This window comes from Vanessa cardui, chromosome 7, assembly GCF_905220365.1.
Source record: "Vanessa cardui chromosome 7, ilVanCard2.1, whole genome shotgun sequence".
Taxonomy (NCBI): Eukaryota; Metazoa; Arthropoda; class Insecta; order Lepidoptera; family Nymphalidae; genus Vanessa; species Vanessa cardui.
In genome coordinates this window covers 10,246,679-10,267,655 of record NC_061129.1, presented here as the reverse complement: position 1 = coordinate 10,267,655, position 20,977 = coordinate 10,246,679, and the positions used below count along the sequence as shown (strand labels likewise).

General features: G+C 34.7%; 1 protein-coding gene across 1 annotated transcript; it reads left to right on the top strand.

Moving 5' to 3' along the window:
* The first annotated feature begins 1,862 nt into the window (after positions 1–1,862).
* On the top strand, positions 1,863–5,841 carry LOC124531431 (sodium/potassium-transporting ATPase subunit alpha-like). Its single transcript, XM_047106015.1, has 2 exons — positions 1,863–4,640; positions 5,686–5,841. Exons 1-2 carry the CDS (start codon positions 1,863–1,865, stop codon positions 5,839–5,841), a joined length of 2,934 nt encoding a protein of 977 aa, XP_046961971.1.
* The last annotated feature ends 15,136 nt before the right edge of the window (positions 5,842–20,977 follow it).

The window sequence follows — 20,977 nt, the reverse complement described above, 5'->3', positions numbered from 1 at the left end:
CGTTCTATCGAGTATTAAGTTTTAAAACCAATTACGAATTTGAATTACGATCGTTTTAACAAATGTAGTTAGATGTTAAATCAAAGGAAGCGATATGCGCAAATTCGCTTCACTTCTGTTAGCATCGCGTAGGTTGGCTAATGGCTATTCACGCTTATTGATGGAAGCTGGCAGACGAGTAATAAAACGCGTCGGTGGTCGTAAACTGGCACTCGAAGCCCTCGCTGCCGGCGCCCGCGCACCTATCAAAGATGCATACCGACAAAGACGCCGCCGCTTGAGCACACTTCCCACCCTGTCAACGCGGTCACGGTCCATAGGTGTGCTCGGTATATTTTCCGCGCTTTAAAATTAAATCATTGCTAACTGAACTCCACGATGTCATCAATCTTTTAAAAAAGAAAAATCGATCTAAATTAATTATATTGTTAATGCTTATTTATTATGAGACTTAGCGACCGAGTCTAAACGTTAAAACTCGTGGGGTGATTAAAGTTTAATTTAAACAAATCTTATGCGACGTAAGAGCTAAGATGGCCTAGTGGTAAGAACGCATGCATCTTAACCGATGATTGCGGCTTCAAGCCCAGACAAGCACCACTATATATATATAGCGTGCGTGATAGAATATGTTCCAAACCCTCTCCTTTTGGGAGAGGAGGCCTTAGCTCAACAGTGGTATAAAAATTAAGCCCAAACAGGCTATTACTGTTTGCGACGTAGAAAAGACTACAAGCAAGCAAATAATAAGTAGTCTAAAAACTTTATAATATTGAAATTTTCTTAAATTTCTATATTACACTTATTACTTTCAAAACTCACATAGAGTTAATACTGTAGTGTCGCCAAAGTAATCTTAATCCTGCTGGAACGAGCCCAAAAACTGCGGGCGTCTTAAGATGGGAGTCGCCGTTTTAATTGGTCGCATTATACTTGATCCCCTTATTAATAGGTTGATTACTTGCGGGCCGGCGGCTCAAGACGGACGCTAAACCACCATACGAATCTTATGCGACAACGTTAAGAAAATCTCTAGAAATGCAGCTGCATTTACGAACACTAAATTCGTACTAATACCCAAAGAAGCGTTTAAAATACAATTTTAGATTACATTATAAAGATTGATTGTTATTCGTGTTGGTTATTTCACTTTGTAGAGTACTTTAACGCGTTGGAAGTTGATAGGTGCATTGAGTCGAAAATATCAATATTGTCCGGAAATAGCCGCCATATCGGCACTGCGGCTATAAATCTGTGAGGTGTCGGCTGCTATCGGACGCTCATTCTCCGCCTGATGGTTTGTATCATTTGCAAAGCAACACACAAAGTATTAAAAGTACCCGACTATCGCTTGAGATCATGGAATTACATTTTATTGTACCTTTTATCGGGTGTATAATATAAAATAAAGTAACCCGGTGTATTACGATTGCCGCTATTACGACAGTAATGCTTCGTTTAGAAATTTATAAGGATAAAATTTATTTTTTACAATTTTATTCATTTTACAATATCCACTTATATCATTTATTATTTGAAATAAATGGAAAGAAAGTATATTATTATTTAATTACATAACATTCATAAAATACTTCCACGATATTATAACTACTTGGTACGAAACTACACGCTATTATTTCAGAAGAAAAAGAAAGACGTATGCAATTTTTATGATAGACGTATTATCAAGCTTGTTACATATTAGAGACTTTATATTAAAGTGACAGTTTCGTATAAGTAATTTGTCATCTACGTACGTTGAACAATAATAAAAATACAAATATAATAGTGGGTTCAATATTACTTGATTTGCATAAATAAATTAAGCTTTAAAAGTTATAGGCATTTAAGAAAATAATATCATGCCTCACCAATCGCATCGTCGTTCAAGTACGGTTTCGATTGTTAGCGGGCTACGCTTAAGTGGGCAACATGTAAATCCAGAAGTTTCTGAACTTACTCTGCTAAAGGAAGAACCACACACCGGCGATCATTTTCTGTCACCCACACAGTTGGAAGTTGTTTATCGCACAAATGTCAAAAATGGCCTAACAGAGAATTTTGCACAAGAACTACTACTTCACCATGGCCCTAATCAATTAAAGAAACTCAAAGGCAACAGCTATTGGAAAATTTTTCGCCACAATTTATTTGGATGGTTTCAATGTGTTCTTTGGTTGGGTGCACTTTTAAATTTTATTGGGTTTTTCTTTTCTGAGAAGATCGATTCCGGAGGTGATGGACACTCGGGCAAAGATTATTTGTACCTTGGCTGCGTCATCACAGCTACTATTGTAGGTACCGGACTTTTTGGATTTTACCAAGAAGCAAAAAATATGGCTGTCATGAGTGGTTTCGAAAAACTGGTACCACCTAATGCTACTGTTATCCGAGAAGGTCTTAAGAAGGTTATACCTAATAATGAAATTGTGATCGGTGATATAGTCGAAATGTCTGGAGGAGAAGTTGTACCTGCTGATGTTAGAATTCTAACTTGTAATAACTTTAAAACCGATATGTCGTCACTGACTGGAGAATCAGAACCTATTAAGCATAGACCAGAATGTACTAATACCAATCCACTGGAATCTAAAAATATGGTATTTTTTGGTTGTCCGATTACAGAAGGAACGGCGAAAGGTATCGTTATAGCTACAGGCGAATTAACACAGATGGGAAAAATCGCCGGATTAGTCACCGGTTTAGAAAAGGAAGAAACCCCTATAGCTAAAGAAATAACTCATTTTATTAAACTCATATGTGGTGTAGCATTTACTTTTGGCTTATTATTTTTTATAATGGTATATTTTATTCAACATAGCTGGTTAGCAGCGTTACAATATATGCTTGGAATTATATTAGCAAATGTACCAGAGGGTCTAATTGTTACTTTAACTGTTTGTATGACTTTATCAGCAAACCAGCTAAAAAAGAAGAATTGTCTGGCTAAAACTCTTCAAGCTGTAGAAACTTTAGGCTCAACTTCTTGTATCTGTTCTGATAAAACAGGAACGCTGACAGAAAATCAAATGAACGTTTCACATTTATTTTGCAACTATACAATATATGATAAATCAGATCATGCTCACGTTTCTGATCATGCATATGCAACATTGAGTTTAGCCGCTTCATTGAACTTGAAAGCTACATTTGCACATGATAGTATGAATCTTCCTATAGAAAAACGAAAAATAATTGGAGATGCTTCGGAATCTGCTATACTTAGATATATGGAAATCAATCGATCTGCCACAACAGCACGCGCCGAAAATCCCAAAGAAGCTGAAATACCTTTTAGTTCAGCATACAAGTATCAAGTTACGATACATAGAATGAAAGCTACGCAAAGCTACTATTTGATTATGAAAGGCGCTCCAGAAATTATATTAGAATTTTGTATTAAAATTCTTACTAATGAAGAAGATCAACCTATGACGCCACAAGCAAAGAAGGAACTAAAAGCTAATTTTATTAAATTAGCTAACATGGGTGAGCGTGTTATTGGATATTGTGATTACATATTATCCTTAGATAATTATCCTTTAGGTTATAAATTTGATACCCAACTACGAAATTTCCCTGTAGAAAATTTAAGATTTTTAGGTGCGATTTCAATGATTGACCCTCCAAGACGTGATATTGATAAATCAATTGCACTTTGTCGTCAGGCCGGTATTCGAGTTATAATGGTTACTGGTGATCATCCGGTAACAGCTTTGGCTATATCAAAGCAGTGTGGCACTATAACTCAGCCAACGGCTTATGATTATGCCTTTGAGCACCATATAGATCTATCTGATGTTCCGGTGCATATTAAACAACAGTTTCGTGCCGCTGTAATTACTGGTGACGAATTGCGAAAAATGAGCGTGAATGACTTAAAATCAGCCCAAATGAAATATGATGAAATAACTTTTGCCAGAACAAGTCCACAGCAAAAATTAATCATCGTGGAGACGTATCAAGCTCTAAGTCATGTGGTTGCTGTAACAGGAGACGGTGTTAACGATTCGCCTGCCTTAAAAAAAGCAGATATTGGAATAGCCATGGGTATTACTGGTACTGAAGTTTCAAAGCAAGCTGCCGATATGATACTGCTAGATGATAATTTTGCTTCTATAGTTTTAGGTATACAAGAAGGAAGACGTATTTTTGACAACTTAAAGAAAACTATTGCTTATACTCTAACTTCAAACACTCCTGAAATGCTACCATTCGTCCTGTATGCTTGTCTAGGCATGCCATTGCCTATGACCTTAATTCTGATTCTAGTTGTTAATGTGGGCACAGATTTATTGCCCGCAATGAGTCTTGCATATGAGACATCAGAGCAAGATATCATGTCAATTCCTCCTCGTAAGCCAACTGATCATCTTGTCAATAGGGTACTTATATACATGGCATATTTTCAAATAGGAATGATTCAATTTTTTGCTGGCATGTACGCATACTTTGTCATATTTGCTCAAAGTGGGTTTTTCCCATCAAGTTTAATCTTTGTCCGTAAAGAATGGGAATCTCCATCAACTACCGTCGACGACACATTAGGTCGCCCTTGGTATTTTGCTGATCGAAAAAGAATAGAGAGGAAAGCACAAACCGCTTATTTCGTTGCTGTATGCTGGACTCAAGTGTCTGATGTTATTATTTGTAAAACTCGACGAATATCTTTACTTAAAAAGGGAATGAAAAATCATGTTCTAAATATGAGTATTGTAGTTGATCTAGTGGCGGCACTGATTGTGACCTATCTGCCTATATGTCATGAGGTTTTCGGTACGGAACCAATAGCCTGGTATGATTTCTTTCTTGCGACGCCCTTTTTTGTTCTAATGATTTTGGCTGATGAATTTAGAAGATACCTCATTAGACGTGGCATTTCTAAATGGGTTGAACAAGAAACCTATTACTGAAATTATTTATAAGTCTAACGCAACTCAAGCTTTTATGGTGTTTGTTTTAGTTAGAATATTTTATAGGATTCCTTGCAAGAAATATTGTTATAATTTAATCTAAGAATTAAATTATTTTAGTTATATTGTTTTGGCTATATATATTTAAATTAAACCGTTATTATTATACTTTTTTTTATTAGAAGCATGTAGGATTTTTTTAAACGATAAAAAAACAACATATTTTTTATGTTCAAACATCAATTTATTTGTTTTCTACTTATCACTAATGTAATAATTTACTTTTAAGTCGCAATGTTAAAAAGGTACTGACAAGTCAAAAATAATTTTTACCTTGTAACTATTAATGTTCAGTAAAATAAATAAAAACTATTTTATTACTAACAAATATGAGTTTTATTTTAATTGTATCCAATACTTAAATATTGTGTAGTCACAATGCAATTGTCACTAAGACCAGAAATCTAAAATCTAATTATTGCAAAAATCTCAATCTCTTCTTTATTGTGTTTTATTTAATTGTAAGATAAAGTAATAAGAAATTAAAATAATTTGAAGTGTCGTAAAAATATACAGTTTAAACAATTATTTTTTGTCTAAAGATTTATTTTTCTGCCGTCCATACCAGTGAAATCAAAGATGATTGCGGCGCGGCTGGCACGTGCTGTTTGAATCAGCGAGGTAAGTGCTGGCCACAATTAAGATTGTACCAATGAAGACACATGCTGAAGTGTTTTCTAATTATGTTCAACATCAATCACAGCTCAGCCAGAGCCGGCCAGAACACTGCCAATCAAGTAATTGCATCGCGTGCATCGACTTTTCGGCCCTCGATAATAATAGGCATTTTATTGCCAGTAATGGAGTCTCTAGGGCCGTGGTTAATGTTCGACGTTTGGTAACAGTCCCTGCTTTTAATTTAAATTAACATATTTAGGAAGCAAGCTCTCATATCCTCGCTATAGGTGGGGAGGTAGCGTTGTTTTTATAATCAATTAAACGGATGTTAGCTCGTCTGTTTATATTGAACGATAATGGAATAGTGATATCGTTGAGTGGTAGCTATCATTTTGATTGATTTAAAAAACACGCGATCGTCCCTTATGGTTCGGAACGCGGAGTGCCATGAGTCAGCCTCTAATCCGGCGCATCATGTCAGCTAGGATTCTTTGACACGGCATAACGAAAACGATTTCAATACGAGAAACGGGATGCTTGTCCGTGACCTACACGGAATAGATGATATTAATCGGACAGGTGGCTTGATGAGCGCTCTCGGAATCTTATTCATAATATAAAATTATACAAAAGAAATCAGTAATCATAATTTTTATATTTAAATTATTATTTGTCAACGTCCTACAGTTAGAGACAACTGACCAAGTTAGAACAAAATAATTTTAACCGAAGGTTACGGGCATGGACTACTGAATTTCGATGCCTTGTATATTTTAGCAACCTGATGGTCACGTTAAAATGGTCAGCTATGCCAAATAGACAATGATATAAGTAATTTTAACAATTCGCCACAAATAGGCCATCAACCTTGGGAACTGAGAAATTATATACATTAAGCAGTAGTGACACTGGCTCACTTATACTTCAAACCATAATACAACAATGCAAAGTTTTATGGCTTGGCGGTCGGATACACGATGAGTGATTTAACAAGGCCCTACCATCAAATTGTTTTTATAATAACTCGTTCTCCGCGATACAGGAAAATATTGTGAAGAGATTTATTTATCTCTTTTGTATTGTATCATAAGGATACGTGTTGCCATCAATCTGTATTGAATCCCACAAGGATATTAATTATAAGAACAGCATAGCGTCTTATAATAATTATTATTATTGATTTTATTACCTGCAAAAATCTCAATCTCTTCTTTATTGTGTTTTATTTAATTGTAAGATAAAGTAATAAGAAATTAAAATAATTTGAAGTGTCGTAAAAATATACAGTTTAAACAATTATTTTTTGTCTAAAGATTTATTTTTCTGCCGTCCATACCAGTGAAATCAAAGATGATTGCGGCGCGGCTGGCACGTGCTGTTTGAATCAGCGAGGTAAGTGCTGGCCACAATTAAGATTGTACCAATGAAGACACATGCTGAAGTGTTTTCTAATTATGTTCAACATCAATCACAGCTCAGCCAGAGCCGGCCAGAACACTGCCAATCAAGTAATTGCATCGCGTGCATCGACTTTTCGGCCCTCGATAATAATAGGCATTTTATTGCCAGTAATGGAGTCTCTAGGGCCGTGGTTAATGTTCGACGTTTGGTAACAGTCCCTGCTTTTAATTTAAATTAACATATTTAGGAAGCAAGCTCTCATATCCTCGCTATAGGTGGGGAGGTAGCGTTGTTTTTATAATCAATTAAACGGATGTTAGCTCGTCTGTTTATATTGAACGATAATGGAATAGTGATATCGTTGAGTGGTAGCTATCATTTTGATTGATTTAAAAAACACGCGATCGTCCCTTATGGTTCGGAACGCGGAGTGCCATGAGTCAGCCTCTAATCCGGCGCATCATGTCAGCTAGGATTCTTTGACACGGCATAACGAAAACGATTTCAATACGAGAAACGGGATGCTTGTCCGTGACCTACACGGAATAGATGATATTAATCGGACAGGTGGCTTGATGAGCGCTCTCGGAATCTTATTCATAATATAAAATTATACAAAAGAAATCAGTAATCATAATTTTTATATTTAAATTATTATTTGTCAACGTCCTACAGTTAGAGACAACTGACCAAGTTAGAACAAAATAATTTTAACCGAAGGTTACGGGCATGGACTACTGAATTTCGATGCCTTGTATATTTTAGCAACCTGATGGTCACGTTAAAATGGTCAGCTATGCCAAATAGACAATGATATAAGTAATTTTAACAATTCGCCACAAATAGGCCATCAACCTTGGGAACTGAGAAATTATATACATTAAGCAGTAGTGACACTGGCTCACTTATACTTCAAACCATAATACAACAATGCAAAGTTTTATGGCTTGGCGGTCGGATACACGATGAGTGATTTAACAAGGCCCTACCATCAAATTGTTTTTATAATAACTCGTTCTCCGCGATACAGGAAAATATTGTGAAGAGATTTATTTATCTCTTTTGTATTGTATCATAAGGATACGTGTTGCCATCAATCTGTATTGAATCCCACAAGGATATTAATTATAAGAACAGCATAGCGTCTTATAATAATTATTATTATTGATTTTATTACCTATTATAAATATGTACGTAATAAAGTCACTAAAGTCTGAATTGTTTTGATTCTCGGTGTTCTGAATCATATGACATCAATCACCAAACGTAAGCTTCGAAAATGTACCGCGCAATTGTGTTATTTTACAAAAAAGGAGTTCTTTGTTCGATTTCTATAAATCGATCGTTTTGTAGCAACGAATTCGGCTATCGACGATCGAAATTGTAATACCAGATCACCTATCACCGTCCGATGTGTTCGTAAATCATGATCAGCCGTTGATCGAACGAGATGCGATGTCAGATTACGACGCTCCCTAGCTTTTTGTTTGTAATTTGTGATCGCCGCCGAGATGCCTGGATGACTGGCACGGTAGTGGCCTAATCAAGAAACATTTAACGAGCATTATAGATACAAGTGTTGTTTTTTTCTTTAATTAAACGCGAACATTATTTAATCTTTTATTGTAGGAAGACGATACAATTTTCAACGGGCTTTAAAGTAAGTATGTTTTCAAGTTTATTAGTGTAAACAAATATTATATTGGTATGTCTAATTATAGTATTTAATCAAAACGTTGTTATAACCCAATTATGTAGTTATTGCATTTTAACTTAACTTTTTACAGTCTTAGTAATGAAAATATTACTGTAAAGTAAAGTAACAGCCTGTGAATTTCCCACTGCTGAGATAAGGCCACCTCTTCCATTAAGGAGAGGGTTTGGAACATATTCCACTACGCTGTTTTAATGCGGGTTGGTAAATTGCACATGTGGCAGAATTTTGATGAAATTAGAAAAATGCAGGTTTTTTTACGATGTTTTCCTTCACTGCCGAGCACGAGATGAATGATGAATTATGAGAAACACAAATTAAGCACATATATAGTGGCGCTTGCCTGGGTTTGAACCCGCAATTTTTAACCATCTCAGCTCAAATATTACTGAGATAATCTATATTAAATAAATTACAAATTAGACTAGTATCAGCCTGCGGCTTGAAGGACGCGTCAGGTGTTAGCTATATCTGTTTCCGGGATAAAAAGTAGACAATATACGATTTCAGAGTACCTCGCTGCCAAATTTGATCCGGATCCGTTCAGCCGTTCTGACGTGATTTAGTAACAAACATTTATCCATCCAAACTTTTGCGTTTATAATATTAGTAAGATTGTATTGCTGTATAATATGTACTTAATATACAAAATTGCATTAATTATCCTAATAAAAAGAAGGGATAGAAGGAAATATAAAAGGCGATAAAGAAATCTATATACCAGACGTTCATCGATGTATGTATATAAAGCTTCATCTATTTTCGTAGTGACTAGCAATCTGCCCCGGCTTCGCACGTGTGCAATTTATTCATAAAGTAAACAATATACCATAATAATTTATCCTATAGCACTCATGAAAAATATATATTCAAGATAATGCTTTTTTCCTTAAAACTACAAGTTTTAATCTTTTTTAATTTTTTTGTAAAACCTTTTTTTTTAGAATTGTTTAATACTTCTGGAGATTACCTTATGTGATCAAACAAACATTTTTACCTATATATCATTAACAACAAAAATTACACTGTATTAAATCAAAAATTATATAACAAATTAATATAAGACCAAGTATTTGTACTACAAAATATTCCATCGTTTTATCTATACATATAATAAAATTTGTGTGTCTGTTTATACTTTTCGATTAATATATTTTTACTACATATGTATGCATAAACAGTACATATAAAAAAACATTTTTAAATTTCTGTTCCGGTTAATCTCAGGAACCGTTTTTGTCGGGAAATTTAGAATCATGTGTTTGTCTTTAATATTCAAATAATCTTATTTAATAAGTACTGATTCTAATATGATACTTATATTAATTGTTTTGTTTGTACATAACAGATCTTACCCGAAGATAAAATAAAACGCAGGCCGAAACTACCGTCGGCTTTATGTCCAATTGCATTGCGCTCACAATATAAATAGCTATTTAATACTATTATTTATTTACAATATATAATTATGTATTAACAGATTGTAAGAAATACATTATTATATTCTAGTATCAGTACGTTTTATACTATTATAGCAGAATAAACTTGGGACAATTGATTAATTTAACCAAGAACGCGCTAACGATTTGAATATTACACTTTTACTAATGTAAATTATAGGTTTTACTATCATAAAATATCATGTTATAGTCTTATAGGTACTCTTTTAATTCTTATACTTATCGATATACAATCACACATAACAAAATATACCTAATCGATAATAATCTAATTTCGTAACAGAATGAGTAAGTATAAAATGTTCTTTTCAAACTTGTGAAAATTAATCGAACAAAGAATATTTATTTCAATTTATATATGGTTAAAACTTATAACGAACAGATAACGCATACATTTTCCTCTGTTATGGAGAAGCAATATATTTCACTGTAAATATTAACTTAAATTACAGTAAAATTTATTTAATTCATTAATTAAACGTTTTTTAACCTTCACTCTTTTAAATGAACATTTATCATTATTATTATTTATTTCTTAAAAAGACGGTGGTTTATCATGCCCATAAATGTAAATAAGTTTCCAGTACTTGTAAAGTCGTTGGCAACACTATGTATTCCCATGATCTACTTCGAGCAATGAGTGAGCCAGTTTAATTACAAGCACAAAGGGCATGATATCTCAGATTTCCTTATTGCTGACGAATGGATGGTTTTATATATGGCCTGTACTTCACATAGAGATGGTGTCTATTTGCGAAGGACGAAGGTACCTTTTCTATTCGATGAAATATCTGCTCATCAGCCTATTTAAAAAAAATATAGTAGACCTATTATTTAGAAGAAAACGTCAACTGGTCCAATAGGAGTATCAGATATATACATAGTTTAAACTTATATTAACACATGTGAATGATAACATTTGAAAAAAAAACATATCAAGAATTCATCAAATATAACATTACTGGTATTGTATTGTACCAGATTTGATACCGCGATGTTCGATTAAATGAAACGCTTCCAGTCTTTCGGGCTTCTCGTCTCGACGCCGTGAGGTGTAAATAAAAGCCCAAAACATGAATGTATATTTTATTCGAAAGCAATAGTCGGCACTGAAAAGGTGGCTTACACAAAAGGCGTATATGCGCGTAAGCGGCTAACAGTCAGGTAATCCGTCACCGAGCGACACGACATGCGGCTTGCCTGACACGAACACAAAAGGCCAACTAAACTACGGACCACCACTACCCTCTGGGTTCTCGTATTAGCTTTTTTACAATTTATTTCAAGTATTTTCGTATCTTATATGTCGTACGATTTAGATTAAGGTACTTAGATTTTTTTTTATTATTAATCTAGTCAAGTACATTCAAATGCAAGTAAATTTAAGTACAATTTAGTATGTATTGCGTAAATTCACAGAAGTGACTAATATGTTGCTCAAAAATTTTTTCATATACTCCAGATTGCAACTTAGTCTAGATTTAAAATGTGAGGTAAACAATTCAGGACTAAAAAATGCAATATAAATGCAATATGCATGCATTATCGACTACAAACAGCTAATACTGGCTGAACAAACTGTAATTCAATTTGAATTATATGACAATTTTATCGTGGAGGAAAAGAAAGAATATCTTTAAGTGTGAGCTTGTAAGTATAGATTCCCTTGCTCTATACTAATCATTTCGATGTTACCATAGAATAGTTGGCAACACTAGTCTATACTGCTCATAATTGGTCTGTCTAACCACAGAAATTTATTTAAAAGATACATTTTTTTACATAGTAAGACGAACGAGCAAATCGGCATCCTACATGTGATCACCACCGAACATGGATATTGGTGCTGTAAGAAATATTAATCATTCATCACAGATCACCAATACGCTACCAACCTAGGGAACTAATATGTTATATCCCACATTAAGTTAAACACTACTAATACGGGATTTTTTTTATTACATACTTAGTAAATAAAAAATATAAAAAACAAAGTTGATGCAAAAAACGTTAACAAAACAGAATGTTCAAAATATGTATGAATACAACGTCAAAAAAAAGGAATTCAAAACTAATCGTTCAAATTTTCTGACAGGTTTGTGCAACTTGACAGCAGAGCCTTCTGGCATGCAATAAGTGATGCGGTACTAACGCGTCTATCTCTTAAACATCTACACGTATTATTCTAACATCATAACTATATTTTATAACGAAAACTATAATTTAAGAATTTGCAAAGATTTTGTTTGTTTGTCACTAAGAAATAAATCGAAAAGTACAGTTGATTGTCAAAATATTTAGAAATTGAAAAGTAAAGAAAATTGTGATGACGAAATTATAATCACATATTTTCAGAAATGGCTTAACTATTAAAGTTATTAATTTCGGGATATTTACCATGTTTTTTTATTTGTGTTCGGTGGAGCTCGATATTTCGACATTGTCTACGAATGAACAAGACATTCGTACCGAACAAAAATAAAAAACATGGTAAATATCCCGAAATTAATAACTTTAATAATAAAAATAACCATGTTCATTTAAAATCTTATGGCTTAACTAATTTTGTATTTTATCAAATAATTATTTAATAATATATAAATCTTTTTTAAAAAAAGTAAGTGAAAAGTGGTATTATTTTTTTATTTATATAATCTTCATTGCACTCCAGTATTTAATAACTAAATTTTAAATTTGGATTGAAACAAAAATTGCTCAATGACTTCAGAACCTCATGAAACCCTGTATTGTATATAGGTATATCTATATACTTACAAGGAAATCACATAAAACGTGCAATATCGTATATAATTTTTTTTCTTATTGCTGTTTTATTTTTTGTATCCAAAATACGTTTAATCTAACATAAAATTAAAAAGCTTTATATAGCTTAGCATAATTCTCAATACAAATTACTACTAACAAATTTGAAATTATAATCCAAGTTACCATGCCACAAAAATCTATACAAAAGCTAACCACTTACCGTTATGTTATATTCATAAATACATTTCATTGTGCGATTTTGTATCAAAGGGGGAATAATAGGACAGCGGAGTTTAGGTCATGTATTCATAGTCGGTTCCGCATAATTCTCCATTGAAAACAACTGTCATTCAAGTGTCAAAACATCGTCGGTTGACATTCGCGTTAATTTCCCGTAACATTCGCGATGTTCGATACGGTCACAGCTTGAGGTAAAATACTTACAATGCCGTGAAAAATATATTTTGACATGTTTTTACAAATATTATATTGATATTTTGCACCAACACGCTATTCATTAATGCGTAAAATAATGCAAAGAAATCGTATACATCGTATTTACTCGTATAAAATGCGAAGTAACTGATTAATGGCAGTATCGTATTACACTTATAACGCTACTGTCTAAATAGTGAGAAATGTTGATGATTCAACATTTATTAAGAGAGTTCTTGACGCGAGCCTGCGTGCGCGCAGCGGCGAGCGGCATCCAGCAAATTATAGACAAAACTTGAGGAGGTATTATTTTTTCAACGCGTCCGGGTGAGAAATGCGTGATTGGGGGCCGGCACGAGATTACAGAGCGGGACTCGCCACCAGCCGCGCTCTCACCCACTTATAATCATTATTTAGGCTATAATAAAGTGCTAGCTTAATAATTATTACCACCCAAGTAAGAACGTAGAGACAAATTGAGTTCATCTCGCATCCATCAACCGTAGCTAAATTACTATGCTAATTTTCACACGTTTACATTGATCAGAGAAAATTTATAATAACAGTTCAATTTACATAAGTGTTTTTTAATAAAAACATTAATAAGTGTATAGTGTATCATATGTGTTGTATCGAATCTCAGCCGTAGTAGATCGACAGGGTCATTCAACCTTTGGATGGCCATACACTATACACTATTTTTTTGTTCGAAAAAAATAAATAAAGGAAACAAGGTCTATGAATATTTATATATGTGTTATACTTCACTTGGGCATACCCAAGTATGTATATTAAGTATTATAATATTTTATGGTATAGACTGATATATATGACTCAATTGAAAATCGAATTTGACATAAAATATACATCGAAAATTATTTTGTCTACGTAAAACAATACAGATTAAATTAAAACAAATAAAAATGAATAAATAGCGTTTTGTTTTTACTATGTGAAAAGTAACCGACACAACCGCTATAAAGACATACAAAAATTTAACCTTTATTTCACATATGAGATAATTATTACTCTCGGGCAATGAGAAACAAAATATCAGTAACAAATTAATTTGATGTTAATATGTGTTTCAGAGCCCGGAGCGGCACGTCTGATTATAAGGCGGCGCGTAATATGCACCCGAGCCACCCTACACTCAAGTTAATGCTCTCGCAATTTCACTCAAAATAACGAACATGGTTAAAAAAAGAAATATTTCGGCGCATTTCTAAATGATTATTCGCGACGTGATCGTTCACCGTGCGGTTATTGATCTAATAACAATTTAAATGGTCATCAATATACCTTACGTTGATTTTATGACTTTAATCAATTTAAACTTTTAAGAGACGAGGTGGACCAGTGGTTAAAGCGCGAACATCTTAACCGATGATTGCGGGATCAAACCCATGCAAGCATCACTGAATATGTGCTTGTAATTCATCTCGACCTCGGTGAAGGAAAACATCGTGAGGAAACCTGTTTGTGACAAATTTTAACGAAATACTGCTACATGTGAACCCACCAACCCGCATTGGAGCAGCATTGTGGGTTATGCTCCTTAAACCTTCTCCTCAAAGGTGGAGGAGATCTTAGACCAGTAGTGAAAAATTTACAGGCTGTTTTTTATTTATTTATTATATTAAACTTTGAAGTCCAATGTTAAACAAATTATAAATCTGGAGAGTTTTAATTTTGTGTTACTTATTCATTACAAGCGATCCATAATGCTACAAATATTTTACTAATACGTATTAAAAAAGCCAGTCCAGAATTGAACTGAAGTGAGGGAAATCATCGTGAGGGAACCTGCATGTTTCTCAATTCAATGAAATTCAACCTAGTCAACCTAGTATGTGTCCACCAACTCCAATTGAAGTAGCGTGTTCACACACGAATCAGCTCCAAATCTTCTACTCAAAGGCTTCAGCCAACCAAGACTTAGCCCAACGGCGGGACATTTAATTTATACATAAATAAATATTTAAAACGTTAAAGTCCAAATAATATTTTGTTAGGAAACTACATAAAGAAACAAACAATGCTTGCTTTTTAAATATCTTAAGAAACATTATGTCCTCTAGGCCGATTTCACCTATGTGGCTATATTCAAAGGCGACGACAATATGGAACCAAAGAGATTTCATAGTGCACAAGTCTTTGCGCCAGTTCAGTTACAGCTCTTAACGAAATGTTTAATTTTTTTATATTCAGGTACACACAATCCAATATAACGACAATTCGCCAATTATGGAGAGAATTGAGGCGTAGGCTGACTGTTAAGATTTTTTGACGAAAAACCTATCTGTCCTATCTGTGCCATATATAGCTAATAGACTAATGTGAAAAAATAGTGAAATTTTCATTTCAAATTGGAGTTGCAGTGCAAAAACCTTCTTTAAAATTAAAACACCTCGCTTTATTGCCTTCACTGGTGACAAGATAAGATGGCTGATGGCATTTTATGCCATTTTTGCCAGTCAACTCAACGGGGAAATGCTGCTAGCATTCTTGCCACCATTGGCGGTCATGATCATCATTTTAATAATTCTTATCTAGTTAATACACAGTGTAATCTTGTAGTTATAAGCTATCATTTTGTCATTTAATTATTGAGGGATATTAATTAAATATTTAAAGAAATAATATTAAGAAATGAGAATTGTGAAATGATCGTGGAGCTTACAACCTCACGTAGTACGAGCACTTTGAATGCGGTTAAGCCTGCGATGTCCCCGCGGACCATCTGATAACGCTAGAGTATGACGACAGTTTGCAACCTTCATCTAAGATTACGAACATCAAAATATAATGGCGAAGACCTATGAAAATAAAACGGTAATAAAGCCGTGTTAACGTGAAATGTTTCGAAGAATTATATTATTATTATTTAATGAACTTAAGCAGAATTAATATATGAACGTAAAAGAAATTGTATAATCAAAATTGCTACTTGCTTAATGAAAACCAGGTACAAGTTATCATTTGAATCAATATTGATAATTAAAAAAGTTATATTTCTGTCCGGGATTAGCGGAATACTCGCAATCTCTTACTAATTGGATACGACCAAAGTTGTTAAAATATAAAAAAGCTAAAACAATGTCGGTTCAAAATATAGAATTTTACCTGGATCATATACAGCTAGAAGTATTAAAAACCATATATTATTGTGTAAATTAAAGTAACCAAGAAAGCCATAGAGGCAAAACAAAAGCGAAACAGATGAACACGCAAGGGGGCCGGGGAGGCAGATAGCCACATCAGAACAAGCGCCCATCTGATAGCGCCTAATACGACGACAATTCGCAGCCTCCCGCTCAACTCCACAAATAGAGGAGCACCCTCCACATGAGCGTGATTTTTTAATCCATTTAATTCGTTCACGCTCAGTGGCCAAATTGCGTTTCCTTGTGAATTGCTTTCCGTTGTAAAGTGTAAAATTGAAATTCACGATTCATGTCGTATTTAGCGTTTCGTTATACGGAGAGAACGTTATTTCAAAGTATTAATATTTATTGTCAGACAGCAAAATATCAAACAGATCTCAATAATAAAACCGATCAGCATTTCTACTTGTTTTTAATTCTACTGCATAATGTATAGAATAACAGTATACCTGCACAAACTACATTTTTATAAGCTTCCCAAGTTTTTAATATTTTTTGTCTTTTAAAAACAACATATGCATTATTTGTGTGGATGGTATAATTAAATACAACATTGAATACGTTGTTAATTCAAAAGAGCTTCGAAATCATCTGGAATGGCATTAAGCGACAACATCAAACAATAATTTCCGAAAAAGCAATTATCATTATACGGATAGAAGGGTGTAGGGCGATCGCATTAACATCATAAAAGGGGCGAAGTTTGTCTACGCGCCCCCGGGACACCCGTCGGCGACGAGACAGTTACATATTACGCAATAAAGAGCTGTTCTCGGGAAAGGAAGTGTGAAAATGAACAACATCAAGGGGTTATCTTGAATTACTCACTAAAAACTTATTGCTGAGCGTCGTCAGGCGTCGCGGGTGCCGGGAGGCGAGCGGGGGCGGATTTGCCGCGAACAGATAAGGGCGCGCTATTGGGATCGCCTCGTTCTCATCCAATTACACGGTCGAGCGCGCGCGGCGAGGAGCGCAGATAAAAAGCGAAGTTGCCTGCTGCTGTCTCCGCGGGGATTGTCGCTCGCCTAACGTTTTCACCTACCACCCAAACTCTATGTACGTTTTTAAATATCTTTCTAATGACAAGATAATTTCTGTGCTAGAATTATTGCTGTGTGAGGCATGTTATTTACCTTTTATAACAATGTCGACCTTTCTGAACAGAGTGCCTTGATTTGAGGTCGAGGTATGTATGTTTGTAATGAACGTATTACAAATGAAAACGACATTTATCATAAAAACGAATTTTTTGATATAATAAAACCAAATACCAAACCAAACTAAAATAGAGATATTCCAAAATTGAAAACGAACTTATTTTATTTGTCTACAATAACAATCGCTTTAAATACTATTTAAAAAGCATCAAAGTTACAGAAAGCAATCTAAGTTGACGTGCGAAGGGAATTGCCAACCACGCAAGCGTTTCTTGTTCTTGATTCAATTAGACTAATCGCCGCGGGACCCTCTCGGGTGTGGCGCTTGTCACTCGGCCATCGTATGGTCAGATTGCAATCACAAGCTGTGTCAAACATGAAAATGTTTTTATTGTAAATTTTGAATAAAGGCATTTTCCGTCTTAGGCCTAATAGCAGTGTAACCTAATAAATAACAGTGACATTTGTTTTCGGTACTAAGCCCCACCCTCTGTCACAACAGAACCCAATCCGACAGCGCGGCCGCCGCCGTATGTAAATAGTTTACCGAAAGTCGCCGCTCGTCCATCACGCGTTGTCACATAAATTATGCCGCGGCGAATCCGCGGTCGAATCATTGTTTGACTTTTATCTTATTACGTATATCTCCCGATTTTGTTCGCGTCATATTTCTTCTGACTTATCGGCTTTTATCTATCGTTTTGTAGCGAGTATCGCTATCGATCACTCGATCCCTGGCGGACCGACAAATGTCTCTGAATGTTTTGAGTGGATTAGGCGATCTGACGGTGTCGTCCGACGGAGGTCGGTCACCGTGGTGACTAATGCACACCCCAGCTTATTTAGAGCGCGTATCGACTTATTGTCGCTTATCTGATGATGCGCTTGCAAGCGCTTTACAGCCATCGCCATCGCAACGCAGTCAGCGGGCTCCCACAGCGCTCCTTCCGTCGCCACCACTCACACAATGACTAATGACGGCTCCTCTGCATGTCCAACAAATGTTAATACTGATCGTTTTAATATTTTAAGTCACGCATTTGACAACACAGTGACCATAATTCATTCCAAATTGCATTTCAGCTTAAAGATTTATTATTTCATATTTTTTTATAAAAGTATAATTTCACAAAAAAACGCTCTCATTCCAAAGGGTCAACATGGAAATGAAGAAGTGTATACGGTAGGAGCCCTAGCATCTTATCTCAGCATCGCCGACCACCATCAGGCAACATCCGATACCTTCTTTAAATTTCCAAATCACGTTAAATTAATGAAAACATCCAGTCATAAAGACTCAGACGCCTCTGCCTTCTTATGAATGAAATTCCAACCTGCACGGATTCGAATCCTTTTTTATGACGATCATAAATTAAGCGACCAATTTCCAGCGAGTGTCGCAGCGCGGATAAAGGAATCATTTTTATAATATCCTCAGCGCTTAACAAGGGTACAAATAATGCCCACGCGTATTCACGCAGCTATAAGTCCGATCCAGCGAGCTGGCCACTGACTGCTAAACTGTTAATATAAATAATGAACTGTGTTATGGCCTGATGTGGTGGGTAGCCGTTTATTGACTAATAAGCTTTTTGTCACACGACGTACTATATGACTGCAGTGATATGTGTGATCTAAAATCGAAAAATCCATTAATCATTCTGTTACTAAATAATAATTAATATATATATTTGTCACCAAATCATTTGGAAAATTTGATGTTATAGTAAATTTGTTTCTCTAAAGAGAGAACGCTAACGGAATATTATGAATGGAGCAATCAATTTACAATAAGAAGCATATATTTCGACACTTCATAACCCGTTAGGTTAGGTTAATTTGATTGAAATCTTAGAACTATCCCAAAAAAATTAATATCATGGATTATTTTAATATTATTTACCCATATTTAAATAATTGAGTAAAGCAGTTCGTACTAAAATACCGATATAAATCCCCGGTAGTTTCGCTTCATGAAATCAAATGTTTAGTACCATTTTATACCGTAAAGCTTTTTCACCCCTTATAAAATAGTTTAATTGATTCCCTTGAAACTCTATCCCATGAACTCGCAATGATAAAAAGTCTAGATTCGCTCAGGCTGCTAGCGGCGCATCCCACGCACTCGCCGTGACGCACTGCACGAGGCAAAACGAGCAATTATTTATTACGCTACCTGAACCAGCTCGCTGACTTATGACAGCCACTCTTTACCCTTTTATGTCCTTATCCACGACTCCATGTCACCTATACTCGATAGCTATGTACTTGCTACTGTATAACTCAAGGAATGTACACTTTACTATATTCGCCAATATCAATATATTTTACATGACTGTGCAGTATCGTGTATAAACGCGTACAGTAGTGAGTTGCCCAAGTTCGCATAATACTTAACGCGTTTTATTTTTATCGCGTGCGTTTTTTATATTTGGTAGATACAAAACATTGTTCAAGCTTGTGAAGATATATTTGTAAGGTGAAACGGTATTTTACATTTTTATCAATATTCGTAATTTCTGAAAAAAAAGTTATTGATGTTTTATTATCAGTACTAAAACTACTGAGATTTTGTCTAATAACAAATATTTTTCATATTAAAGTTTGATTTCGAGATATCGTGAACAAGACATTCGTAGATAATGTCGAAATATCGAGCTCCACCGAACAAAAATAAAAAACATGGTATATATCCCGAAATCAATAACATTTACCATAAAAATAAATATGTTAATTTAAAATCTTAAATATTTTTCTATTTATAATATTAAAAAAAAAAATCTAGATACAATTTTAAGCTTTTCGCTAATTTAAGCTCGATGTAGCGAGTTCCTTTAGTTATATTAGTCGAGGAGACATAACGAGCGAAGCAAGTACTATCTGGGCGTAGGGTCGTATAATGTGTCCGCGTTAATGATTAAGTGCTAAGTTACGAGTAGCGCGGCGCGCGCGCAGCGTGGCTCCATCCTCCATTCACGACCGGTATAAAATTACCTTACCGCCGAAAATATCAAATCGACAGGCTGAGATGTTATCTCAACGGAATGTTATAAAATTGAATATTTTCATATATTAAGCACCTACTTGGTGTCCCCGCCGCGCAGCTCTTCCGGCGTGCTCGCGTCCAGCGTCCGTCCATCTCGGACAGTTTATGTTACGTTTTATAGTGAATAGAGACGTTATTTAATATCGCTGTTAACGTCTCTACAATATTTGAAGATGCTCTTCTTATTTTTTTTACTTTGATCCCATATCACTCGACTAGCTTTATGATATCCAATAAATA